This window comes from Capricornis sumatraensis, chromosome 3 (genome assembly GCF_032405125.1).
Source record: "Capricornis sumatraensis isolate serow.1 chromosome 3, serow.2, whole genome shotgun sequence".
Classification (NCBI taxonomy): domain Eukaryota; kingdom Metazoa; phylum Chordata; class Mammalia; order Artiodactyla; family Bovidae; genus Capricornis; species Capricornis sumatraensis.
In genome coordinates, this window is record NC_091071.1 from 9,544,777 (window position 1) to 9,572,154 (window position 27,378).

Below are 27,378 nucleotides of genomic sequence, written 5' to 3' on the forward strand. Positions count from 1 at the left end.
CTCCTCTGTCACCTCCGAGGGGACAAACCCCAACTGACCGTGCATCTTCTGGACACACCACTCGTCGCCAAGGCTGCACTGCCCAAATGGGGAGGTCACAGTACCCGGTCCCTCCCTCCCCACCGGGGGCCTGGGGCCGGAGCTGACGGGAGGAGGAGAATGCTGGTGCGTGGGGGGCTGGTGCGCTGGGACCCCTGAATCCTGGGGAAGGGAGGGCTGTGGGCCTCTCCTGCTTGGGTGGGTGCTCTGGGCGGAGGGCAGTGGGGAGGGCACCACTTCCTAGGGGGCTTTGGAGACCCTTGTGGAGACAGGGGGTGTCAAGTGGGCCCTGCTGAGTCTCTGCTGGGCCAGGACTGGGGCTGAAGCAGAAGGGTTTCTTAGGAGCCAGGGGAGGCCAAGGGGAGCGTTGAACCTAAGGGGCAGATTTTCATAATGGGGGTGGGGGCAAAGCGGGGGTCTCGACTCCCCATCTTCCTCACTCTCCCTACCTTAACCTCTCACCCTATGTTCATGGATGACGCAGGCGAGGAGTGAGGGGGGTGGTAAGACGGCTTGAGCTTTTCTTATCAGAAAACAGCGCACACTTGAGACACACCTGGGACCCTGGTGGCAGCTCCAGGGCTCCACGCTCAGTAAGCCAGAGCCAAGAGCATCTCAGCTCAACAGGGCCCCTTCGGGCCGCCTCCCTGTGGGTCTGGAGACCCCTGGGAGCAGCCAGCCAGTGGGGTATCACTTTCTCTTCCCCCAGGTTGCTGCACATCAAGCCGCTGGCTCACGGGCACATGGACACCGAGGACGCTCCGGCCTCCCCACAGGGCAAGAGGATGGGGAGGGGTGGGGAACAGGGCGGGGCTCCCAGGGTGTCAGCTCCCGGCCCGTGGGTTGGACACACACCAGTGTAACCCGGAGAGCCAAGTCCGTGCACCAGCCCCTCAAGGAAACAACATCCTGGGCTTCCGTCTCTTTCTCAGTTACCCAGGGCCAGTCCCTAGGAGGAGACCTGAGGACTGTGGCTTCTAACCTCGCGGGTGAAGGGAATCAGGAGGTGCTTGGCGGGGAAGCAGACCTGGGCCGAGCAGTGGCGAAGGGGCTGTTCCTTTCCGAGCGCTCTTCCCCCCTATGGCCCTGTCTCCAGAATAAAACAAGGGTGTCCAGGGGCCTTGGAAACAGAACTAAAGGAAGGGGCTGAACCCCAGCTTTCAAAGGAGACTCGGGGAGGAGGGGGCAGGGACCCTCAGCTCCCAGCCTGGGGCTCTGCTCTGGGCTGCTGGTCTAATTCTTCTGTCAAGTCAGGGCCGAGGTAGCCAGCTGGCTCCTCTGATCATCGTATTGCCGATATACTTGAATTAAAAATACACGGCGGCTCAAAACGTGCCTGTGTGCACGGCAGACACAGCGGGGCGGAGGCCCTCACGCCCACACATACAGCACACATGCGTGTGCACGCTCACACGGTATATATTAACATATATATTGCTCAAGTATATATGCTATTTACAGTATATATCTATATCAACATAAAACACAGGTATTTATATGTGTGTACAATATACGTCCTAGGGGGTCTGGGGGGAAATCACACGATTCTTGGGGTCACGGGGCCGACACACTTGCTTGGCGGGGAGGAGAGGTGGGGGAGCGACATGGGGAGGGGCCGACAGGAAGGGGTCTGGAGGGCACGCCACAGAAAAATCAAGGCCTTCCAGGCACAGAGAGGGTGCTCGGGACGTGAGGGGCTGCCCTGCCCACGCGGTCACCCTGGTTGTGGAACCAGCAAATAACTGACATGTTTTGGTTGTTTTGGAGTTTTGTGCAAAATGACTTCCAAAAAAAAAAAAAAAAAGGTTCCGAATCAGTGCTTCGGCTCTGAACATCTGTAAGGATTCAGAGACACACCTCCAACACCGGGTGGGTTTCCAGGGCTCAGAGGGTCCCACGTGGCCTGGAGAAGGGGCAGAGCCGGGCTTCACCCGGTCAAGAGAATGGCCCTTCTCCTGCCAGCTTCTCAGGGACGCATGGACAACTCCGCCAGCTGGGGGCGGCAGGGGGTCACCCTGCTCTCTGGGGCGGGGGCTGGTCTGCCACCCGGCTGTCCGTCTCCCTGCAGCCCGTCGAAACCTTCTCTGAGGCTTAGAACCACTCTGCCTTGGCAGCTGTGTGTGGGGTGCCCCTGGGGACCCCTGGATCGTAACTGACCTCTGCTCCCAGCTTCCTGCTCTGAAGGGAAAGCCAAGGCCCCTGGCGGCAGCTCCAGTTCTCAGGCTTGTCCCTGGAGCCACAGGATGTCACACCAAGTGATGTCACACTTTGGGTCCCGACAGCATCAGCAGGCCCTGTCCCCTGAAACTATTGCCAACCGCAGCCTGGGTAACAAATACATTAAATAGGAGACTACAACAAGGAACGGTTTTCTCTATTAAGGCTCAGATAAGCTGCCTCCCAGGTCAAGTACTCATGAACGCCACGGTCCCTGGACAGAGGGGTGGGCGGGCGGGCAGGCAAGTTGCGGGCAGGGGCCTTCCACGTTCCCCCACAAGTGGGGCAGGGAGATGAGGGCAGGACGATGGGGGAGCCCTCTGCTGGTCTCGTTGATTGCTGGGGGGTCGGGGTGACCTAAGAAAACCCCAGCTCAGAATGCTGGGGACGCCCCCACTTGGGGAAAACCGAGGCTCTGCCGGCCCCAGGAGGGTCCGGGGAAAGCAGAGGGGACAGGAGCTGTTGCCCCAAGCTGGTGGGTCTCCAGGGAACCACCCCCCCGCCCCCCAGGGTGAGCGCTCGTGGTGGGGAGGGTCTGGACAGGGCCCCCTTGGCAGTCTTGCTGGGAGTCGGGGTACAGGCCCTGTGGTTGGCAGCCAAGGAAGGTTCTAGGTGGCCAGGGTCCCCCGCCCAGCTCAGGGCCCCACCTGTGTTCCCTCAGAGCCTCACAAGCACAGGACTAGAGGGCCGCCCACTGGCCTCCACTCTGCAGGGACCAGCCCAGAGCCAATGGGACCAGAGGCCAGCGACCACGGGGTCCAGAGCCCCCGCCCTCACGAGGGCCTTCCCCGGCTCCATGAACTCGGCCCTGCTCAGCCAGCCCCCCAAGATGACGTGACAATCGGTATCCCAGCATCCTGGAGGAGGCACCAGCTTCCCTCAGCGTTCGCCCTCGGCCGTGGGTGAGGCTGGACGAGAAGGTGGGTCAGTGGACAAGCTCCCTCGGCCCTGGACATCATTTTCTGGGGTGAGGGTAGGGGAGGAGGAGGGGGGTTGCTCTCTGGAGGGTCTGGGGGCTCCAGGAAGGCAGGAGGAGGGCATGGGGAGGCCTTGGCTTGGGTCCCAGGCCTGGCGGGGTCAGCCATCGGGGGCGTCTCCTAGAGACCCCGCCTCTGGGGGCCCCGGGGCCTGTTTTCCAGTCTGTTGAGAAATACTGCAAGAAGAGTCTTGAGGGTGGGGCTGGGCCCAGGCCTGGGAGGGGTGGATGGGAGGAGCGGACGAGGCCCTTCTAGTGCTTCTCTGCTTGGCTGACTTTCAGGGCGCTGATGACGCCGTTGATGTTTTCTTCCGGTACCTGAGAGGGGTGGGCAGTAAACATCTGGGAGCCACCGGACCGGGCCTCCCCTGCCCTGGGGTGGGTGTCCGACACTCACCAGTGCGTGGTCGAACTTGAAGGTGCTGATGTAGTAGGCGGGGATGTCTGCGGCGGCCAAGGGCTCGGAGATCTGGGCCACGATGCCGCACTCATCTGGGGGCAGAGGCGGGGACCACGCTCAGCCCTCCCCCTGCCACGTCGCCCAGCGCAGCCTCGGCCGTTCCCCGACAGGCCTCTAGAGCTCCTGCTTTTCTGCCTGGCCTCCCGGGGCTCCTGGCTGGACCCACAGGCCCCTCTGCTGGTTGCACAGGCCTCATGCCTGCACTCCTGATGACTGTCTGTCCTGCTACGTGGTGGAGACTGGTTGTGTCCTAAGATTCTTAAACTACAAACACCTTCATTTTTATTTCTATAAAATAAGGTGGGAGGGAGATGAGGGTCTAGAATGGTGCCTTTCAAACAGTGGCTGCTGACCTGTTTGGGACATGAATTTAGAAGGCTGGTGACTAGCGCTTTATAAGGTGAAACAGGGGACTTCCCTGGTGGTCTGGTGGTTAAGAATCCGCCTGCCAATGCAGGGGACCCAGGTTCGATCCCTGATCTGGGAAGACTCCACATGCTGTGGGGCAACGAAGCCCTCACACTGTAATGAGTGAAGGCCTTGAGCCTGTGCTCTGCGATGAGGGAAGCCACTGCAATGCGAAGCCTGTACGCTGCGACTAGGGAGTAGCCCCTCCTCGCTGCAACTAGAGAAAGCTCTCGGGCAGCAACACAGGCCCAGTGCAGCCAAAAACAAGTAAATAAAACTAACAACAACAAAAGACAACGGGAAAGGGAAGGGCAAAGGGCTCGGACAGCACTTCCGTGGGTGCAGTTGCGCGAAAGCGTAGAGTTGTTAGGGCATGTGTGTGCTGGGCTGTGATGGAAAACACATTTCCTGCAAACCACGATCAGAAACATATGACATCTGCCAATCTAGAATCTTTCTGACTCTCAAAAACTTGTTTTTCTTGCAGGGCTATTTTTAAGTATTTTTGGCCGTGCTGGGTCTTCATGGCTGCGTGGGCTCTGCTCTACATGCAGCAAGCGGGGGCTACTCTCCTGCTGTGGGCTTCTCACTGCCACGGCTTCTCCTGCTGCAGAGCACGGGCTCTAGGGCGCGTAGGCTTAAGGGGCTGACACTCCCGCGCTCTAGAGAGCAGGCTCAATGGTTGTGGCGCCTGGGCTTAGTCGCTCTGCAGCATGCGGGATCCTCCCGGATCAGGGATCGAACCTGTGTCTCCTACACTGGCAGGTGGATTCTATACTACTGAGCCACTAGGGAAGCCGTGCACGGCTGTTTATAGCTATTAGCCTGGGGTCAAAACCCTCTACATTCCAGGACGGTAGGTCCCATTGCTGCTTCTTATATGCCAAATGCCAGGACCCCTGGTGCCTGCCCATGAGGCCACTCAAAGCAGAACACTGCGACAGATGCTTCGAGTTTCACTCACTATTCCGCCTGAATTCTCCCTTCACCCTTTCTTTTTTCTGTAATGTTATTATACTGGGTGTGCTTTGGTAAACTCTAAACCAAATCTGGGAATAGAGAGAGGAGCTGATACGCATGGCTAATTATTAGAGAAATGTATATAAAATGACGATGAGGCCTCTCACCCCAGTCAGAATGGACATCATTTAAAAGTCCACAAATAACAAATGCCGGGGAAGGTGGGGGAAAAAGGGAACCTTCCTATAATTGATGGTGAGAATGTAAGTTGATGCAGTCACTATGGAAAACAGATATGGAGGTTCCGCAGAAAACGAAAAGTAGAATTATCATGTGATCCAGCAATCCCACTCTGGGACATATATGTGGACAAAACTCTAATTGGAAAAGAAACACGCGTCCCTGTATTCACAGCAGCCAGGACATAGAAACGACTGAAATGTCCACTGACAGCTCAACGGACAAAGAAGGTGTGGTACATCGGGATACTGCAGAATACATCGGAATATACAACGGAATTCTACTCGGTCTTACAAAAAAATGAAATAATGCCATGTGCAGCAGCAACATGGGTGGATCTAGAGATTATCATACTAAGAAGAAAATCAGGAAAGACAAGTATCATATGATACCGCTTATACGTTAAATCTAAAATATGACTAATGAACTAATCCGCAGACTTCCCTGGTGGTCCAGTGGTTAAGAATCCACCCGCCAGTGCGGGGGACACGGGTTCGATCCCTGCTCTGGGAAGGTTCCACATGCCAACGGGCAAGTAAGCCTGTGCGCCACCTCTACTGAGCCTTGAGCCCGTGCTCTGCAATAAGAGGAACCACCGCAGTGAGAGGCCTGAGCACCGCAACTGCAGAGCACCCCCTGCTCGAAGCGGCTAGAGGAAGCCCACGCGCAGCAGCAAGGACCGAGCCCAGTCCCCCCCGCCAAGGACACTGAACTCACTTACAAAACAGAAACAGGCTCACAGACACAGCAAGCAAACATGGTTACCAAAGGGGAAAGGGGGTCAGGGGGGCATACATTAGAATGAGTATGGGATGAACAGATGCCCACTACTACACATAAAACAGTGTCGAACCCCAGGGGCTCACCAAATCCCAGGGGCTGTCCTCCAATCCGCACCATCTTCCAGAGCTCCCCAGATGCGCTCGTAAACAACAAATTACTAGGAAACCTTAAAAGGGAGCGAGAGACGTCAACCCCCAGACGCTGAGAGTGCTCCCTCCGCCAGCTCTCCCTGGAACGCTCCCTGTCGCTGGGGTATTGATGCTGGGCTGGAACTCAGGGGCCCCAAGGACCCTCCAAGCCCTCAGTCCACACGCTCTGCACCTTCCCTCCTCCAGGGGTGGGGGGGGCGGGCGGGGGCAGGTAGGCAAAGCTGGGATTGGGCTTTGGGAACAACTGCGCCCTTTGCTCAGGCTGGTCAGGGTACCCCTCCTCAGCTCCAGACCGGGGGATGGGGTGAGGGGGTGAATAGCACTGGATAGCGCTGGGTGACTCGGGGCCTTCGTCTCTGAGTGGCCTGTCATCTGTAAGCTGGGGCCGCTCACCTCTAATGAAGGGCTAGGGCGGGGACTTGTTAGGACCAAGTGGGTGATGGGCCCATCATCAGCCTCCACCCAGGGCCTGGCTCACCTCTGCTGGGTCTGCACGTCCATCACCAGGGAGATGTAGCCCTCGATGAGGGAGAAGGAGAAGAAGCGGATGTGATCGCAGTCGTCGCCGGACGCCAGGGGGTCCTTCACTCTGGGGGCCGGGGGAGATGGTGAGGGGTGTAGCGGGGGACCCACTTCACCCTGACCCTCATCCGGCCCACCTGCCCTGCCTGTTAGCTACGGGGTGTCCGGAAAGGCACTGACCAAATCCTGGCTCTGACCCTGCCTTGCTGGGGGACCCTGAGCCACTGCCCCCTCACTGGTCTCCACACCTGTGAGATGCAGGTGATTCCACGGCATTCACAGGGGTGAGCACCGCACTTCACAGTGTTGAAGACGCAGCTGGCCCTCTGCATGGGCTATGCTTGGCCCTTCCTGGACAGGGTTTCTCTGTCCCTGTGTTGGCCAGCATCTCAGGGCACAGTCTGTGGTCACTGCCAGCTTGCTGGCCCCTGATCCCACCCCACTTGGTGTTGGCTGAAACTTAAAATCTGCCCTGAGGAAAAATGCAAAGTTGTCATCCAGCAAATGAAAAAAACCTGAGTTCCTGGCTCTTCAAATGACTGGGCTTGCCCAGGAGCTCAGGGGACGCTGGGGTGTTCATAACATCTACATGTGGGCCTGGGGTTTCAACAAGTTTTGGGGTTTGCAATGAATCAATTCTCCCCTTTAAGAAAGGGGATCTGGGGTAGAGTCATGTCTCTCTTCTCAAGCTAGCTCCCAGGGCAGGCCTGTGCCTCCCTCCTCGGACTGTTTCTCCCTCCTTGGATTAGCTCCCAGGGCAGGCCTGTGCCTCCCCTCAGACTGGGGCTTGCAGGCAGATTCGTGTCTCCTTGGCCCACCCTGCAGCCCCTCACCCCCGAGGGGGCCCTCCCTACCCGTTGGAGTAAAACATGACGTCCATGAGGAGTGTGGCGACGGTGGGCAGCGTGTCGGGGTCCAGGCTGGTGACACAGAATCTGTTGCTCGGGCTGGACAGTGGGTGGATGACGGGCCTCTGGACTGTGGGAGCACAAATACGGGGAATGCTGAGGCCAGGAGGAGGCAAGGGGCCTGGGGGGGGCGACGGTCAGCCAGCAGCTGCTCTGGGGAGGCCCGGCCCCAGTCACTTCTGCAGCTCCCAGCACCCGCTGCAGCTCTCCTAATTCTCTGGGCTCACCCCCCCTAGACCCCTGGGCCTTTGCACATGCCATGCCATCTGCCTGGAAAGCCCTTCCCAAACTTCACCACCTACCTTATCAGCTCCTACTTGTGCTGTATAAGTTTTTCAGCCTGAGAGTCACTGCCTCTGGGAGGCCCACACTGATACCCTGGGCTGGGTCAGCAGTGGCCCCTGGCCATTTCTGGCTGTGTCCACATCCACCGCCCTTTGGAGATCCTGAGTCTGAGGACTGTTGAACCATGTGATGCCTGGCCTTCAGCCGAGGCTCTGAGAATGGGGGTGCCCTGGGGCAGGACCTGGTCATTTCCTGAAGTTTCTCTGCACAACCCACCCCTCCCTCAACCCACCCATCTTGGGCTTCACGAAGCCGTTGGTGATGCCGAGGTTCTCAGCCGCCACTGTCTCGCCATTGACGACCCGCAGGATGGTGAACTCTGATGACAAGGTGTGGGTAACGAAGGGCAGGTCCCGCTCACGCACCTGGGGACAAGGAGTCAATGAAGTGAGTGTACCATGATCCCCGGACGGAGTGGGGCTGGGGGCACCAGCCCCTTCACTCTGAAATTCTGTGCCGAGAACCAGTGTCCCCCTCCTGGCCTCCCACTGTCCTGGTTGGGACAGGGGCACGTGGGACCAGGGACCTGGGACTAGGGGCACGTGACTCTCCAGGGACAGAGGGAGGCCCAGAGGGGAGAAGATGCTCCACCGAGGGCAGGGACGTGTGGGTCCACGCCCCACTCCCTTTAGAATGTGGTGCCGAACCTGCCCCGCCGACCACGCCCCCACAGGAGAAGAGCACAAATAACACGGTGGCCAGGAATTGCTGTCAGCTCTGCGACTGGACAGCGAGATCAAACCAGTCCATCCTACAGGAAATCAACCGTGAATATTCATGGGAAGGCCTGATGCTGAAGCTGAAGCTCCAATACTTTGGGCCACCTCACGCGAAGAGCCGCCTCACTGGAAAAGACCCTGATGCTGGGCAAGACTGAGGGCAGGAGGAGTAAGGGGGCAGCAGAGGATGAGATGGTTGGATGGCATCACCGACTCAATGGACATGAGTTTGAGCAAACTCCGGGAGATAATGAAGGACAAGGAAGCCTGGGGTTGCAAAGAGTCACACATGATTTAGCAACTCAACAACTCTGACCAGAAACGCCTGCCCCCCTGGACGAAGTGCTATGGGACTGGGGAGCCAGAAGTCTAGCTGTGAGGGCGTCCCACCCACGCATCTGGCATCCAGTTCAAACCAAACAGGGCCCACTCAAAGGGCAGGGAGTGCATGGAGCTAGAGCCTAGCCTGGGCCATGCTGACCCTGGACTGATGACCCCAAGGTCCCCTTGACCTGTCTCTGAGCAGACCATGAAATGGGGGCAGGGGCACAGACTTTGCGGATCACGTTGGTGGGGGTGCCTGCGTCACGGCTTACCAGGATGAAGTCCGTCTGGTAGGTGGACAGCATGAACACCGAGATGTTCTGATCGGCCAGCGGGGCGATGACCGACTTGGCGATCTTGGTCACGCCGATGGGCTGGGAGCTGGAGAAGCTGCCGCCACCAGACACCACATTGAGGGCCAGCCAGGTGGCGTCAGCCACGCTCAGGTGTTCCGAAGAGGGCAGTTCTGGAGGGGGACACAGAGGGCCGGCCTGTGACTGACAGGCCCCAGCTGTGTGACCTTGGCCAGTCCGCCCTCTGGACCCCAGAGCCCTCATCTGTCAGAGGAGGACAGGAGACTGGCCCCTGTCCCTCCTGGGAGAACCGAGCAGGGAAGACCTTCAGAGGAGTCTGGACGTGCCGGGCAGCTCAGTAGGGCGGGGGCCCTGGGGACAAGAGGTTTATCTGTGCTGGGCCTCAGTCCCCAGCTGTGAAGTGATGAGGACTCGGCAGCGATTCTGTGGTTTCTGGTTCTCACGACCCTTCCAGGTGCCAGGTCCTGCTATCATCTTATCCTATGGTTTTCAAACTGGGTTCCCAGGAACCTCCCATGGGCGGGGGTGCTGGGGGTGGAGGGGAGGGAGGCCAGGAGAAGACAGGATGGAGGGCCCAAGATTTCTCTCCCTGCTTCTATCAGACCCGTCACCCAAGTCCCTCCTGAGAGCATAGGGATCCTGCCAGGGGGGCCCCACACGGTGGGGTACAGTCAGGGGGCCAGTGATCCCGGAGTCTCCTTGACTAGCTTGTGAAGACCATCCTACTCAGCCCATCCTGCAGAGAGCACCCGGGGAGGCTACGCATGGGACATGGCACACGTGTGTGCAGCTGCACGGACAGGCAGCCACGGAACTCTCCGTGCATCGCGGCTGTCTGTTCAAACCGACCCTGGACCAAGACTGTTATTTCACCCTATTTATGTGACAAACCAGAGCTCTGAGGGACTGGTGACTTAACCGAGATCACTTAGGGAAATAACAGAGCCAGAGTTCAAACCCAGGTTTGCCTTATACACAGACTCTCACGCTCTGTGTGGGCATTGCATGGGAAGAAGAGCCAGGTCCCCAGCTGGTGCAGGGGCTAAGAAGAGGGGCCTGGAACCTGGGGAGTTAAGGGGGCTCTCAGGATCATGACGACGCCCGAGGGAGGCTGTGCAGGACGGCTCTGGAGGCCTTACCCAGGCTCCTACCTGCCCAGCTCTGGTCGTCATGGCAACCACAGCCTAGGGAGCCCATTGGCCCTGCTGCCTGAGAAGGGCCAGTCCTCTGCTAGGCTGACTGGAGAGGCAGGCTGCCTCCCAGAGAAGGGAAGGGGCTTGGGAGGTGGAGTGGGAGGAAAGGCTTTAAAAAAAAAGGTTTTGATTTCGGGCTTCCACCTGTTACCTGGGGAGTGTCGGAAGAGAGACTTCTCAGCTCCAGGACTGCCAGAGGAATCACGGCCCCGCCAGAGCCAAGAGTCCCAGCTCAATTCTGAAATCCTACGGGGCGTGGAACTGGCCAGAGGGGACTTCCCAGGGACAGCATTGTGAGACCCCACCCCGCCATCTATTTTTTTCTTTTGGTATTTTTGGCCTTGCCACGTGACATAGTAGCATGGTCCCTCGACCTGGGTCTCTGCAGTGAAAACGCTGAATCCTAAACACCAGGCCACCAGGGAATCCCCCTAACGATGCCATCTTGAGCAAAGAGAGCCCTAGGAGCCACTGAGGCTGGGGTGCCCCGACGGTCCCATCAGCTAAAGCCATTTTATAAACATATTAATAAACAAGATATTAATAAACAGATTTAACAGGGAAAGTTTTAAAAAGTCCCTCTTCACGACGACTGAATCCCAAAAGCCTTCTTGGGAAAACTCTGGAGGGGTCCTTCCCGTAAGGGTCAGCTCACGCATCACGACCACGTTGACTGTCATGAACCTGCCCTCTGTCTGCCTCTTCCAAGCTCTTCAGGACTCAGAGCTGCCCGGCGGCTCCCAAGTCCTCTGGAGCAACCGCTGAAGTCCTCGTGACCTGGGAACCAGCGCTGCCCCAGAGGAAGTTCTGGGTTCAGGGAGGCAGTCTACACCTATGCTGTCCAAGGCCACTCACCTCACATGGCTACGGGGCACGTGAGATGTGGTTGCTGCTAAGTCGCTTCAGTCGTGTCCGACTTTGTGCGACCCCATAGACGGCAGCCCACCAGGCTCCGCCGTCCCTGGGATTCTCCAGGCAAGAACACTGGAGTGGGTTGCCGTTGCCTTCTCTGGGGCACGTGAGATGTGGTTAGTGCCACAGAAAAAAAAGACAACCGAACGTTTTATTTAATTCTGGTCCATTTAAGTCCCCACAGTCGTGTGGGGTGAGCAGCTGGTTGCAGTCCACAATTGGCCCATTGGCCCGTCGGCTCCCCCAGGGTAGCGGCCTCAGTGGCCTTCGGTTTCTGCCATTCTCAGCGCAGGGGGCACTTGGAGGCTCCAAGTGAAGGGCTGGGGAGGGAGAGGGCGGCTGTCCCCACCTCTCTCTACTCGGCCCAGGCCCCTCTTCCCACTCCTCTACCTTCGCTGTTCCCTGCCTCGTCCCGCCAGCTTGGTCCCTGTGGTCAGGCTCCCTCTCACTACCAGACCCGGGGTGCAGGGCACCCTCTGACATCATCTCATGTGCTCCTACACTCGACTTCCCAGGACGGGGCAAAGGGCCCAGGGGAGCCAGTGCCATCCCGTTACGTAGCCTGCCTCTGAATCCTCAGGGCAGAATGCTGTCCATTCGCTTAGAGACCCGGCTCAGGAGTCAGCCCCTCTCCCATTTCACAGACTACGAAACTGAGGCCCAGAGAGGGAGGCTGACGGGCAGGGAATCATGGTGTAAAGGCGGGGGACCTCATTCTGGCCTCGTGGCACGCCTTCCAGTCTCGCCTTGCCACCAGCCTGTGGCGGGGTGTTGAGAAAACCCCTCTCGCAGGGCTGAGCTTCAGGACTGTCAAGCAGGGCGGGGTTCAGGCAGCTGACGTTCCAGGGCCCCAGTTCTGACAGCGTGGTCCCACTGGCCCTGTAAGGCCTTTGCCTGGCAGGTGGAGCTTTGGCTGCCCCAGCCTCAGGCCTGCCCTTCCCCAGAGGAAAGGTGGACCATCTCAAGACTGAAAGGGGTTATTATTTCTGTCACTACCCATCACCCAAGGCCCTAAAAACAGCCTCGCAGAGCTGAGGACGGTCCCTGGTGGATTGCTGAGGCACCTGCCACCTCCCAGACCCCAGGTGAGCAGCTCCGTCGCTGGGAGCCCCCCGCTCCTGACAGCGGGGCGTGTGGGCCCCTGCACTGCGTGGCCATGCCCTCCGCACAGGCAGGCCAGGCCTTTTCCACCCTGCAGCAGCAGGGTTTCATCCTGGCTGCGTGGCTCTGGACAAAACCACCATGTCTCAATTTCTTAAGCTTTCAAACGTGGGCTGCTGAAATTAGGATGGGCTCCAGAAGACGCCTGGAGGATTCTGTGAGATAAACCCCATCGGATGCTTAGCTAAGGGCTTGGTGTCTGAGGGCTCACCAAGCGCCAGAGTCTCTCTGTTTCAACAGGAGTTGGGGAAAATGTATCAATATCAAGAGTTTAACATGCGATTTCACTGTAAAGGAGTTACTTGTGGGACAAAACAACAGTCATGGGTCTGAGTGTTCAACTCAAACGGATTTAAAGCAAAGACCCAGGAACCACCTAAAAGTCCATGCTGGAGCCCAGCAGATGAACCCACAGTTCATCTATGACAGAAGACCACAATCTGTTTAAAAAGCAGGTTTTCCGTGGGACTTCCCTAGTGGGCCAGTGGTTAAGACTCCACATCCCCAGGGCAGGTGGCACACGTTCTATCCCTCGTTGGGGAACTAAGATCCCACAGGCTGCATGGTGAGGCCAAAAAAAAAAAAAAAACAAGATGAACTCTATGGTACGCAAATTATATCTCAGTTTAAAAGATGGAAGAAAGATAGGGTAGGAACTTTGGTGATACCCTGAGGCATTGTATAAAAGACGGAAGAAAAGTTGTTGTTCGCTCAGCCGTGTCCGACTCTTTGCCACTCCCATGGGCTGTAGCCTGCCAGGCTCCTCTGTCCGTGGAAATGTCCAGGCAAAAATACTGGAGTGGGTAGCCATTCCCTTTTCCAGGAGATCTTCCTGGCCCAGGGATCAAATCCAGGTCTCCTGCATTGCAGGTGCATCCTTTACCGTCCGAGTCACCAGGAAAGAAAGATAATGGAAAATCACAGAAGGATGGTGACCACGGCTTGTTCCCATGGGAACAAGGACTGAGGATGTTTGAAAGCACCTCCCTTGTGGGAGGAGCCCCCAGAGAACAAGCCCCCTCCCTCCCTGGTGGCCTTAGTTCCGGGTGGGGTAAGCACTGGCCCCTCTCCGCTGTGGGTCCTTTCCTGAGGGATCAGAACACGGAGGGGAGAGAAGGAAGCTCTGCCGACTTTGTAACCCACCAGCAGGTGGGGGCAGAAACAGGTGGGCGAGCAGCCAGCACTGACCACAGGCCACGGTCCAGCCAAGCCCCCAGGGAGAAACTCATACCAAGGAAGCCCTCCTCATCGACAATGATGGTGTAATCCTCCGGGGTCTCGGTCAGACTGAAGAACTTGCACCTGGGTGGACGGACAGACAGACACAGGATATTGTTAAGTCCCAGCAGACCCTGCGGCAGCCGCCCACCCGTGACCCGGTGTACCCAGCGCTCTGACCCAGGCTGCTGGAGCAGGGTTGGGGGGTACTCATTCTTTCTCCCACCAGTGCCCCAGCTCTGACTCAGGGGGTCTCAGAGAGGCCTAGAGATGACGATCGTTTCCTCCGCCACACCCAGTCTGTGGGGACCCCCGAGCTGGCCAGCCTCCAGGGTCACCTCTAGGCCCCAGGGCAGCTCTGGCGGGAACCATGCAGATGAACTGTCTTTCCCAGCCTACCCAAACCCCTACATTCTGACCTCTAGGCCTCTGTTGCTGGGCTGTGTCCCCTGCCCATGGTCCCGGCCCCTCTCCTCACCAGGTCAAGAGCCCTCACTGTCATTCAGGGCCTAAGTCATATTACCCCCCCAAAAGCCCCGCCTTTAGGGGACCCTTCTTCCTTGTACTAGAGAAGGGTGTGGCCGTGTGTGCCATTTTGGGGCATGGATCCCTGAACCGCCTCTGGTAACACTGCTTAGCCTGGGATGTAAGTTACTCATCCCCTACCCCAAGTGGGACCATCAATTTCCCAAAGCCAGGGAGGGTCCGGCAATCACCCTGTCCTTCTGTATCTCGTCCCTGCTGGTCTCAGCCCTGAGCGCACTCTGGGCACCTGGCAGACAGGCTGGGTTCCGTGTCCAGGCTGCCCTTGGGCTGGGCTTTGAGGCTGTCACTGGGTGAGGGGGAGGGTTACCTCCTCTCACGTCCTCTCTCCCTGCTCCCCATCCAGCTAGTGGCCCCCAGAACACCCCAGGCGCAGCGACAGGGAGACAGCACGCTCAGGCAGTGGTGTGTGGGAAACTGCCCACGGTCATTTATTTTTCCGGTGTCACTGATCTCAAGAGTGAGGCTCAGCTCGGGCTCTGCGCCCAACGTGTAAAACTCATCCATCATGGGAAGTCGTGACACAAAGAGGTCCAATGAGTAACCCTGGCAAGGGTCCGAACGGCACTTCTAAGAAGATTAAAATGGGAAAGGAGTCCTGAAGTGTCATGGGATGGGGTGGCCAGGAGGTTACACAAACCTCTCTCCTCCTGGTTTCCCCTCTCCTGGCAGCCGCCCTCCAACACTGAAGCCTTGTCACCAGAACCCCCGCAGCGCCCTCTTTCCCTTTATGTTTTAAAAAATTAATTTAACTGGAGGATAATTACAATACTGTGGTGGCTTTTGCCATACACCGACATGAAGCAGCCACGGGGCACATGTGTCCCCCGATCCTGAATGCCCTCTCCCACCTCTCTCCCCTTTTCTCTTTAAATTTTTCACAAGGCATGAGATCCCCCAGAACTGGTAGGAATGCAAAGTGGTACAGCTGTTAGGGAAAACGGTTTGTCAGTGTCTTACACAGTGAAACATACATGACCACAGGCAATCCCACTCCTGGGTATGGACTCAAGAGAAATGAAAACATGGCCACACAAACACCTGTATGCAAAATGTTTACAGCCTTTATCTGTAACCACCCTGAACTGCAAGCATTCCAAACATCCTCCTTGCAGCCGGAGAGCTGGGTAAACTGTGGCACGTCCATGCCAGCGAATACGAGTCAGCAACGACGAGCAGTGAGCGAGCGACTCCTGCAGTAATGTGGACACGGCTCAAGAGCGCTGGGCTGCGGTAAAGCCACGCTCCATAGGCGAGCGTACTCTGTGCTTCCATTCATGTGAGATTCTGACTTGCCTTTCTCTTTAAATGAAACTTTTGATCTTGTATTGGAGTATAGCCGATTAACAACGTTTCGATAGTTTCAGGTGGACAGCAGAGGGACTTAGCCATACATATACACGCATCCATTCTCCTCCAAACTCACCTCCCACCCAGGCTGCCACATAACACCGGGCAGAGTTCCCTGCTCTACAGGAGGACCTTGTAGGCTATCCATTTTAACTATAGCAGTGTACCGTCCCCAAGTCCCTAACTATCCCACCACTACCCCCACTCCCAGCAACCATAAATTTGTTTTCTAAGTCTGTGAGTCTCCTCCTGTTTTGTATCATGTCCTTTAGATCCCACGTATAAGGGATGTCATACAATGTTTCTGCTTCTCTGACTTACTTCTGTGTGACATTCTCGAAGAGGTAAAACTGTATGGATGGAGAACAGAACAGATCCCTGGTTGCCTGGGGCTGGGTTGGGGTTGATGTCTGAGTCACCAGGAACTTTCTGGGGTGAAGGAGGTGTTTGGTTTCTTTTTAAAAAAATTATTTATGGCTGTGCTGGGTCTTCTTTGATGGGCAAAGGCTTTCTCTAGTTGCGGCAAGCAGGGGCTACTCTCTAGCTGCGCCGCGCGGTTTCTCATCACCGTGGCTCCTCTTGCTGTGGAGCGTGGGGTCTAGGCACACAGGCTTCGGTAGCTGTGGCTTGTGGACTGAGTTGCTCTGAGGCATGTGAAATCTTTCTGGACCAGGGATCGAACTCATGACCCCTGGTGGATTCTTAACCATTGGACCACAAAGGAAGTCTGGTGTTTGGATTCGTGACCGTTGTGGTGGCGACGAGATTGTACACGTTTTTCAAAACGGAAAGAACTATACCCTAAGAAGGGTGACTTTTACCGTATATCTAGATTATACTGCCATGAACCCGGAGTTAGTGCTGGTGCCAGAGTCATAAATGAGTGGCACCCTTCCCCCTCCTTGACATTCAGCTCACCCAGCAGCACACACTGTTCAATTTCCCTCCAGGTCTTTGGTTTTCAAATTACATCTCTTGCCCCTGCCTGTCCCACATCCAATTTGGAACTATTGCCTGGACAAGCAAAATCTGTAATTGCTGGGGGACAGCAGCACATTAGCACCTTAGTGAGTGGCAATCGCTGGTCTGGCCTAGTTCCTTCCTGGGGACCCCCTCTCCCCAGCCATCACCAGAATGCCACAAGCACGTACTCCCTGGGTCCGGGGGGCGGGCAACTCGGCCATCCGAGAGCCCTGGGAAGGCAGAGAGATGTGGTGCTTGCTCTTGGTGCCCTCTTGGCGGTGAGGGATGCTCCAGAAATAGACCGTATAAATGACCCCGAGGGCGTAAACACCGGCAGAAGGCAACATTGGCGTCTGTATAAATGGGGGTATGACTATGCTGTTGATGGGACCCGCGGCTGAGGGCCAGCTGGTAGACATCCATCTCGGAATGTGCACCTTGGCATGGGCAGGCCTCTGGGAGGGTGAGTTGGCCAGAGGGACCTGCAGCTACTTCTCTGATCAAACTCAGAAGGACCTAGTCTCATATTCCCGCCCTCCCATGTCCTACACGTCTCTGAGCTCACCCCATCTCTACCCCCTTCAGTCGCTCTGAGATCTGTTTTTGCCTTTCTCCATCACTCTCCTCCACATGAACGCGTGCCTAGAAGCCTCTCCAGAACTCTTGCCTGTCTCATCTCATGCATCCAAAGGCTGACAAATATTCTTTCCACTGCCCGGCACCCCCTTCCCTGTTCTTTGGCTGGACACGCGCTGCTCATACTTCAAGACTCAGTTTAAGCACCTTCTTTGGGGTGAAATCTTTTCTAACTGGCACCGGCCACCTCCTCTGTCTCACTTCCCATCATAGGAGGGGTCCTCCCTGGATGTTAAAGCCATCGTGGACAGCTAGGCTTGGTGGTGCATCACACCTTTAGGGGACAGTTCATTCATCTCAGAGTGTGTGTGAAGGATGCCTGTAAGAGTTGGGCAGTGCACAACCTGTACAGCTGCACATGATGGTCCTGAATGCCTTCCACAGTCTAGTCCAGGTAACACTTGTTTCCCCCAGTGGACGATATAAGCTCTCAAAGGGAAGGACGATGGGTTCTCTGTACATATATCTTGTACCTGACATGGGCTGGACAGTGTTGATACTCAAAGTCTGATGAGCAAAAGAGTAAACTGTGGCCACATACCTGCCCCCAAAGCCAGAGAAGCCCCGACCAGAGCAACCCCTGCCTGTCCTTGTGTGCCACTGCTTTGGCTCACCCCGCCTCTGGGAGACGCTCGAGTCTCCAGTCCCAGCTCCACGCTCTCTAACGAGCTGTGGCCAAGCCCATTCCCCAGATGCCGGGCCTCGGTGTTTGTGGCGTCTCTGCGCTTTGTCTAAGGAGCCGGAGAGAGGAACAAGACCCAGCAATTACCCAGGCTGCTGCTGAGTGCTGTTAGGAAATCCGAGGAGGAGGGGGGACGCATTTGCCCTCTAGATGCCCTCATGGTGCTAAGGAACAGGATGAAATAACAGGGTTAGAGAGAGCCGCCTGGGACAGCGGGAAAAGGACCAAGGTCCTGGAGTCAAGAGGTCCGAGTTCTAGTCCCAGTCCGGTGCCAGGGGGTGGTGAACCGTGGGCTGCCTCATTCCTCTGTACGTGTCCAGTGAAGGACATGTTCAAGGCGGACTAGGTTTCCTGTAGCTCCAGCTTGGGCAAGGAGGGCACAGGCCCCGTGGAACCCTGCCAGCTCCATAGCAAGGTGGATCTCAAAGGGCCTGGTGACAAGGCGTGGAGAGACGATCCCAGGACCATCAAATCTGTCTGGGAAAAGCTTTTCAAGGGCAGGTAAAAATCCCATCCAGCTCTGATCAGAACCCAAGACAGATCTGTTGCCCAGGCAGCTGGGCAGGTGGCAACATCACACCTCTGGGGGGAGGGCTCATTCATCGCACAGTCCGTGTGAAGAGCACCCTCAGGGTTGGGCAGTGCACCTGTGTGTGATGGTCGACTGGCAGGAGCGGTCAGGTAGAGTCCTGGGCAATGTAGGAGGGAGACTGGGAACAACAGACACTCCTGGTTCACCATGGTTCAGGACACACTCTAAGAATTGTAATGCAAGTCCCCTGTCCAGGAGATGCCAACACATCCTCGGGCTCTGTGAACAAAGCACGGGTGCTTGATAGTACTGGAGGCCACACGAGAAAGTCTATGTCTGTTCAGAGACTCACAGGCCTGGTAGAGAGTGCCCAGGAGAAACGAGGGGACTTTAGACTGCACCCCCTTCCCGCCTGGAGGAAGAGTCCAGCTGCCATCTTTAAATCTCTGTGGCTGCTCTGGACCGGGGAAGGGAACAGTGCTGCCATCTATGGCTGTGTGACCTCTGGCAAGTTACTTAACCTCTCTGTGCCTCAGTTTTGTCACGTGTACAGTGAGGATGATGACAGTGCCCACTTACTAGGGTTGCTGCTTAAGAATAAATGAGTGTATACCCAGCACGACCATGGTAAGCACTCAATATGTTGGCCATTTTTCCTTCTCGGAGAACAGAGGCAGCTGCGGTGGGGGACCATGGGGAGGCCAGCTTGCATTGCCAGTTAGAAGAGCTCTAGAGCCAAATGAGGGCTTCTTCAGTGGCTCAGTGGTAAAGAATGCACCTGCAGTGCAGGAGGGATGAGGGTTCGACCTCTAGGTTCGGAAGATCCCCCGCTGGAGGAGGAAACGGCAACCCACTCCAGTATTCTTGCCTGGGAAATCCCCATGGATAGAGGAGCCTGGCGGACTATGGTCTGTTGGGTCACAAAGAGTCAGACATGACTGAGCAATTGAGCATGAGCAAAGCCAAATGGGCTACAGAGACCAGGAGGGAGTGAGATGCTACCTTTCTGAGGGGCTGAGCCCCAGGCTGGTGGGCTTCAGAGATGATGCTACATTGATGGGGAGGATGGCTTAAACCACCTCCAAGGTTCTGGGAAGTGCCGAGTCTCTGGATTACTTGAGACACCTGGTCCTTATATGCTGACCCCAAGCAACAAGCTTTGGCTGAAGTTTCCATTCACCTTCCCAGTAGTCTGGCACCCATCAGGTAGCCAGCAAAGGGATGATGGTCTATGATGGGAGAAACCAACTCAGCCTGCAATTCCTAGTGGATCTGCTGGAGCCAAACCCACTCCCTGGTCCCAGCTCCCTGACACACCATGCTGGGACCTCTAGAATCTTCAGACATTCAGCATGTCTGAGCACATGGACTGTCCAGATCAGGGGAGCCAGGGAGGCGGTCTCACACATCACCACTGGGTGGGAGCTCCTATCAGCATCCTTCTCGCCTTCCCCATTCACCTGAGGGCTGGGTGGTGGTCCTGCCCTCCCCTCCTTGTTTCCCAGACATCACAAAGACCCCCTGACATAGTCAGGGCTCAGCAGAAGTCGCCTTTCCATGGAATCCTGTGCAGAAGTCTTGGTCTCTGGGAGGCGGGAGCCGGCTTCGTGGGCCAGACCCTCCTGGGACCGGGGCCTGTTTTCTGCAGGGTCACCACGTGCTCTTCCCAGACAGACCTTGCTGAGGTCGCCAGGCCACAGAATAAATCTAGCCCGTGGCAATTAGAGCTTGGTCAGCTGGGCTTTCTGTCTTTTTATGCAGTTCATGGGGTTCTCACGGGAAGAACACTGGAGTGGTTTGCCATTCCCTCCTCTGTGCTAAAACTGAAGCTCCTGTACTTTGGCTGCTGCTGCTGCTAAGTCACGTCAGTTGTGTCCAGCTCTGTGCGACCCCATAGGCGGCAGCCCACTAGGCTCCCCCGTCCCTGGGATTCTCCAAGCAAGAACACTGGAGTGGATTGCCATTTCCTGCTTCAATGCATGAAAGTGAAAAGTGAAAGTGAAGTCAGTCGCATCCGACTCTTAGCGACCCCACAGAGTGGGGTGCCACTGCCTTCTCCAATACTTTAGCTACCTGGTGTGAACAGCTGACTCACTAAAAAAGACCCTGATGCTGGGAAAGATTGAAGGCAGGAGGACAAGGGGACGACAGAGGATGAGATGGTTGGATGGCATCACCGATTTGATGGACATGAACTTGGGTGAACTCCGGGAGACAGTGAGGAACAGGGAGGCCCGGTGTGCTTCAGCCCATGGGGTCGCGAAGAGTCAGACACGACTTGGTGACTGAACATCAGCTGGGCTACGACATGAGCACCAGACAGGCCCTGCAAACCAGACTGAGAACAGGCTTTCAGCATGTCCCGGTTACCCATAATTCCTTGGCTCAAGTAGGGCCTCTGAACGCTCATTTTGAATTTCAGACACCCACGCCTGTTTCCCACCAAGGGTAGCCTGTTCAGGATGGAACGAGGGAGGTCAAACTACGTCTTCCTCTGTAGCACATCACAGCGAGCAGACGGAGGGGCCAGGCTCTGACCCACTTCTGGGGGCCACCCCACTGCCTCCGCCAGCCCTGCCGATGCATTCCTGCAGTGCAACACGGGAGCCTTGAACCTGAACTACAGTGAGGGACAGACGCGCTTTTGGGGTGCTCACTGGGCTGGTCTCTCGCCTTCCCGGGCCCTTCTTCCCTAAGGACATCAGGGAGGAGAGTGTGGGTCAGACTTTCTTCTGTTACCCAGCCATGACTTTTTCTTCTGCTTCTGGGTCTTTGATAGGTCTTTTGTGTTATTTACAATTCATTTCTACTGTCATTAACAACTAGAAGCTGCTAATTGAAGTTTTAGTTAGAAAAAACTAAATTAGTTGTTTTGTTAACAACTAGAAGCTGCCGTTTCAAGCACTGTGTCAGTACTGTGGTTTGAAGGGCAATCCTAAAGAATGTCCTTTTTCTGTTAAGATTGAAAAAAAAATCTGCTTCAGTCTTGGGTGGCCAGGAGAATCAGACAGCGTGGCTATCAGTGCTCACAAATTCTAGGGTGATGTGCAGAGACAGGACTGCAGAAAGGTGCTGGGTAGGGAGGAGGGATAAAGTAAGGTCTGGATAAAGCCCCTGAGAGCCGAATGCAGTGGCTAGATCACTCAGTCTTTCAACAAACAAACGGTTAAGTGCCTTTAATGCATAAAGGCACTGCTTCGTGAGCTGGAGACACACCTTAAATAATTGGACAATTAGAATTTCCATGGGGGCTGGATAAATGGTGAGTCAGACAGTGGTGTGTGCCTCAGAGCCAATAAAAAAAGGAATTTGCAGTTGAAAGCAGAGTGGGGAGTGGTTGCCAGGGGCTGGGGCGGGGGTAAGGGAATGGGGAGCAATCATTATATGGGTGCAGAATTTCACTTTTGAGACAATGCAAAGTTCTGGAGGTGGATGGTGGTGAAGGCTGTGGAACAATGGAATGTAAGGACTTAATGCCACAGAGATATACAGGATACACTGAAAAGCTTCTACAGGACTCATGGGACCTTCTCTTGCTCTCTTTTTTAGATGGTGGACAAATGTATTTAATAAGAAATATTACAAAAAATTAAACTGATAATACTTTCTGTTAAGTACATTTGTTCACCATTTTAAAAAAAAGGGGGACTTCCCTGGTGGTCGAGTGGTTAAGAATCCACCTTCCAAGGAAAGGGACTTGGGTTTGATCCCTGGTTGGGGAACTCCAATCCCACATGCCACGGGGCAGCTAAGCTACAGTGCCACACCTAGGGAGAAGTTCACCCACCGTGATGAAAGATCCCACATGCTGCAAACAAAGACCTGATGCAGCCAAATAAATAAATCCTTATAGAAAAAGAGAGTGAGCAGGGAGGGTCCCCCATTAGTTCTGTAGAAACTGGAAGGGCGAGCACGTGGCTGTCCCAAAGCCCTGAGGCGGGTCCCTGCCCAGGAGTGGCTGCTGGTGGGGGAGGGCGAACGGCAGGCTAAGACGTGGGAGATAATGCGGGAGGGACGAGGATGCCCGGGGCCCCTGTAAGGACCAGGTGGGGCTGAGAGGCCAGTGAGGAGGTACCTGTGGTCTTCAAGGGGGCTGGCTGGTGAGAGCTGGGGGCTCGGACCTGGCTGGCGCTGGTGGGTGTGGCTCCATCTAGGAGCCAGGAAGTCATATGCAACAACTGGGGGCTGGTGAGGTTGGTGAGAAAGACTGAGGCCAAGGCAGGAAACCATTGTCTTCCATGGCACGTTCTCGGCAGAAGCACCAGGGGAGGGGTCAGCTGGCAGGTAGGGCTGCCCTGAACTGACAGAATGTACACACCTCTAAATCCCGCCTGGACCCACAGCTTCGGTCCTTTCCCGCATGAAGACCTGCAGCTCCCTAGCCCTGCCCCAAGGGCTCAAGCACAATCCACAGGGAGCTGCCACATGGCTCCTCCTGTGGCCATCCCTGTGGCCTGGGCACCGGGCAGTGTCAGAAGGGTCAGGCCCCAGGGCAGGAACCCTGTCTGTGGAAGGCTGGCCTCTTGCTTTGCGAGCAATTTCCAAGTGCAAGGCACACACGAGGCGCTGACTAGTGGTTCCCTTTCTGCCTTGGAAGGGACTGAGATGGAAAAAAACCCAAGTGGACAAACTGGCTTTTGCCACCTCTCCAAGATGAGGCTGGGACAACTGATTGGTCCTCGAATCTTCCCAAGTTCCTTCTCTGTGAAAGAGGTTTGAGGATATCTCTCCTGCTGGACTGTTTAGGATTTAAGGAGGTTACGGAACACACATGGGAAGTGCTCAAGACCCCACATTCACATGCACAGTCTCATGATGCTGTGAGCTGGCCTGGAGACTTGAGTGGACGTCAAAGGCAGCGTTCCCATCTGGGTAGGGCTCAGCCTTGCAATGGGCTCTGGGTCTCTGCCTAACTTCTCATCTCCCCATTTCTCACAGCCAAGCAGGACAGTCAAGTCTCGCACAACGGCTAACGAACCCAACCCAGGTGTCCCAGGCAGGCCATTGCATCCCCGCCCCCGCCATCCCCCAGTGGACTGTCACCCCCACCTGCCCACCACCTCCCAGCGATGATCGTATCCATTGCGGTGCCGAGATGACTTCCTTCACGGGCTGTCTCTGCTGGTCAGATACCTGCTCCTCGGGAGATGACTGAGTTTTTTTCATCCAAGTTCCCCATGCCTCCCACAGGACTCCACGCAGGGTCTGCGTGTCATCTGTGTGTTATCTGCTAACTGAATGTATGTGTAGTGTCATTAATGATTTCCATTTCACAGGTGGGAAAACTGATGCTCCGTTAGGTTAAGGCAGTTATGGCCTTGGGACCACTGTGCTATGCGGTCTCTAGGATGGGGGGGAGGGGGTGGGCAGCCAGGGGACAAGTGTGGCCTCTGGCATATTCCCTATGACTCAGCTCTTCCCCTGGGAGTCATCCACCCTCTTAAACATTGGTAACCAGAGACAGGGACGAGAGAACTGATAACAGCCCGTCCTTGGTAACAAACACCTGGCTGCAACCCAGATGCCCATCACCAGGAGAGGAGGAGAGGGATGACAGAATACTACCCAGCAGTCACAATGAACACTCTGCAGGGACTTGCGAAACTATGCATGCGTCTCTGCAGTATAATCGGAGATGGAAAAATAAGTGCCTAACTGTTATGTACAGCACGGTATTCTCTTTACAGAGTGAAAAGCAGCTACAATGAAAAAAACGACGACAAAACCCAACACGTTTAAGAATCCACGGAGTTACAATATAACTCCATGTAAAGGAAGCCAGGGAATAAAGAACAGGTTACTTGGGCTTGGGGGGATTCCCTGATAGCTCAGTTGGTAAAGAATCTGTCTGCAGAGCAGGAGACCTTGGTTCGATTCCTGGGTTGGGAAGATCCCCTGGAGAACGGAAAGGCTGCCCACTCCAGTATTCTGGCCTGGAGAATTTCATGGACTGTATAGTCCATGGGGTCACAAAGAGTCGGACATGACTGAGCGGCTTTCACTTTCATTTTACTTCGGGTTGGGGGGTCTGGTTAGATGAAGGGTAATTAAAGAAACAATAATTCATTTGCTTGGCTGCGCTGGGTCTCTGTTGCTGCTCGCGGGCCTCCCCTCGTTGGGGCACACAGGTTCCTCACGGAGGGGGCTTCTCTTGGTGCAGAGCATGGGCTCCAGGGCACACGGGCTTCAGTCGTTCCAGCTCATGGGCTCAGCAGTTATGGCTCCCGAGCTCTGGGGCACAGGCTCAACAGTTGTGGTGCGCGGGCTTAGTTGTTCTGAAGCATGGGGGATCTTCCTGACCCAGGGATCGAATCCATGTCTCCCACATTGGCAGGAGGGTTCTTTACCACTGAGCCACCAGGGAAGTCCCAGGGGGAGGGTACTGTTTCCCTCCGACTTTGGCTCTGGCTTTGCACGTGCTGATTACACTATTAACTAGTCAGTTAAGCAAATACAGGTGGGCTGTGCAAGTGACACGTGATGGGTGAGGTTTATGAACCTTATGATGAAGGGCTGCAGGCAACTGGGATTGGGTCCTGGCAGAAGGGACCTGGCCACAGATGAGAGGCCAGAGTAGGCTGCAAAAAGGTAGAGGAAATGCAACTGAAGAGCCACCCAGAGGAGGTGGCTGGAGAAGTGTCTGGTCCAGGAGCCAGAGCCAGGCAAGTGTCCTCGGCTGAATGGACAGGTTTGCTCCCAGGGTTACAACTCACCACCATAGGGATCATTCACTTTGGCTCTGGCTGGCCAGTGATTTGGGGCTCACTTTAGCTCAAGAGATACATCTCTGATCCCCAACTTGGCCCCCATAGCCCAGCCTCTAATAGTCTGACCGTGCTGTGGGTAACAGGCTAATGCTCTGGGTCTCAGTTACTGCACCAGCCCCAATGGCCTTTTTTTTTTTCATTAAAAAATTTTTTTAATTTTATATTGGAGTATAGTTGATTTGCAATGTTGTATTCGTTTCAGGTGTGTAACAAAGTGATTCAATTATACACACACACACACATATATATGTTCTTTTTAACATTTTTTTCCCTTATAGATTATTACACCATATTGAATATTGTTCTCTGTGCTATGGGCTTCCCAGGTGGCTCAGTGGTAAAGAATTTGCCTGCCAATGCCAGAGATGCAGGAGACGGAGATTTCCATTCCTGGGTCGGGAAGATCCCCTGGAGAAGGAGATGGCAACCCATTCCAGTATCCTTGACTGGGAAATCGCATGGACAGAGGAGCCTGGCAGGCTACAGTTTATGGGGCTGCAAAGAACTGGACACAGCTGAGCACACACACACCACTCTACGATACAGCAGTTCCTTGCTGATTATCTATTTTATATATAGCAATGGGTATACGTTAATCCCAAACTCCTAATGTTTTTCTCCCTCCTCCTGATTTCCCTTTTGGGAAGCCCCTGAGCCTGTGTCCTCTCTGATAGTGACTCCCTGGCTTTCTCCTGACTTAACGGGAAGCTTGTTCAACAACCCCCACCCCCGTTCTTCATGCTGCAGCTAAGAACACACGCAGACACACACCCTTCAAGGATGCGGACAGCGTTTGGTCAGCAGACTGAAAACAGTAATCAAAAGACTCAACCCTATAGCAACTAGCGGTCCTTCTCCCCCTGCCCTGCCCCACCAAGCCTCTGACACCTTCATGGGGAACCAATTGTCCCTAGAGGGTTTGCCATTACAAGACTTTGGAACCACAATGAGGTACCGCCTGGATGGAGTTGCCAGCCTGTTGCCTGGCAACTCCGTGATGCCCCCACTCCCAGGTCACTCTGTGCCTCTCTCATCTCCTGTGGCCACTCCAATTCTGTACCGCCTGTTGCTGCCTCGGGGACAGGGTGTCCTGGGTGGCCCGCTTGGCTGATCCTTAGATGGCCCCTGATCAGCACCATCTTCCTCGGCAGTGACCTCCAGCTCGGAGATCCCCCGGGTCCTGGCTCTCACCCCTCCACCCCTCGGGGGAACAGCTCAACTGTCCCTCTCCCGTGCCTCCCTGTGCCCACGCTCTGCACCCCAGTGTCCACCTCCAAGGTCCTAAGGAGGTGAAGGCCTCTTTCCAAAACCCCTCTGCCTTTCCATTCATCTCATCCCCTCTCTGACCTTGGAAAAATGGTGCCACCGGGGCAATCTTTTAAGTCCCTGTTCCCACCAGCGCCTCCCTCTCAGGAATCTTGTCTCATACTTGGCTTCCTCCTAGTCTTAGTGACAAACAAGCTCAAGTTTCCTCCATCCTAAAAAAAGGCTCCCTTGTGCCCATCAACCTTCTTCCCTCCACTTCCTCCAGCCCTCGCCGCTGGCCGGCCTCAGCCCTTCAATGGATCCTGCTCACCTGTGACCTCTATCAGCCAAAGATGACGGCTTCCTCCCTCATGCCCTCCTGTCCTTGGGCCTTTTGGCAAGACCCTGCACAGCTGCCCAAGGGGCCTCAGCCTAGACCCGGGTATTGACCACAGGGTCTTCCGACGTCGACCCTCCTTTCGCTTCCTGCAGCGTCCTCTCTTTCAAGCCTCCCCAACGCTCTTCTCACATTATCCCCTTCCTGCAATTCTCTCCCTCGCAGTGTCCCAGTCACTGCGACCCAGGCTTTCTCCCCAAGCGTCAGACACCCACTTCTCCTCTGATGCCGGCTGGACTGGTCTCAGACTCATCTTTCACATCCAACTTCTCAGACAGGAAGTGCTGGTGCCCATTTCACAGATGAGAAAACTGAGGACAGCAACCTGGCAGACAACCGAGACCACCTCCTGTGCCCTCATCCCAGTGGGACAAAACAGAATCGAGTACCATTCGCTTGACTCTAAAAACCCACT

At 55.6% G+C, this 27,378-nt stretch overlaps 1 protein-coding gene across 1 annotated transcript in view; it reads right to left on the minus strand.

Moving 5' to 3' along the window:
* Positions 1-3,081: 3,081 nt before the first annotated feature.
* CASTOR2 (cytosolic arginine sensor for mTORC1 subunit 2) overlaps positions 3,082-27,378 on the minus strand; it is a 49,251-nt gene continuing 24,954 nt past the window's right edge. The window contains exons 2-9 of the mRNA XM_068968835.1: positions 13,862-13,932; positions 9,323-9,516; positions 8,240-8,372; positions 7,609-7,732; positions 6,711-6,821; positions 6,167-6,249; positions 3,630-3,724; positions 3,082-3,550 (exon numbers count right to left, since the gene is read on the minus strand). Coding sequence (XP_068824936.1) covers positions 3,485-3,550; positions 3,630-3,724; positions 6,167-6,249; positions 6,711-6,821; positions 7,609-7,732; positions 8,240-8,372; positions 9,323-9,516; positions 13,862-13,932 — 877 coding nt within the window. The 3' untranslated portion in view covers positions 3,082-3,484. The remainder of the gene's footprint in view (positions 3,551-3,629; positions 3,725-6,166; positions 6,250-6,710; positions 6,822-7,608; positions 7,733-8,239; positions 8,373-9,322; positions 9,517-13,861; positions 13,933-27,378) is intronic.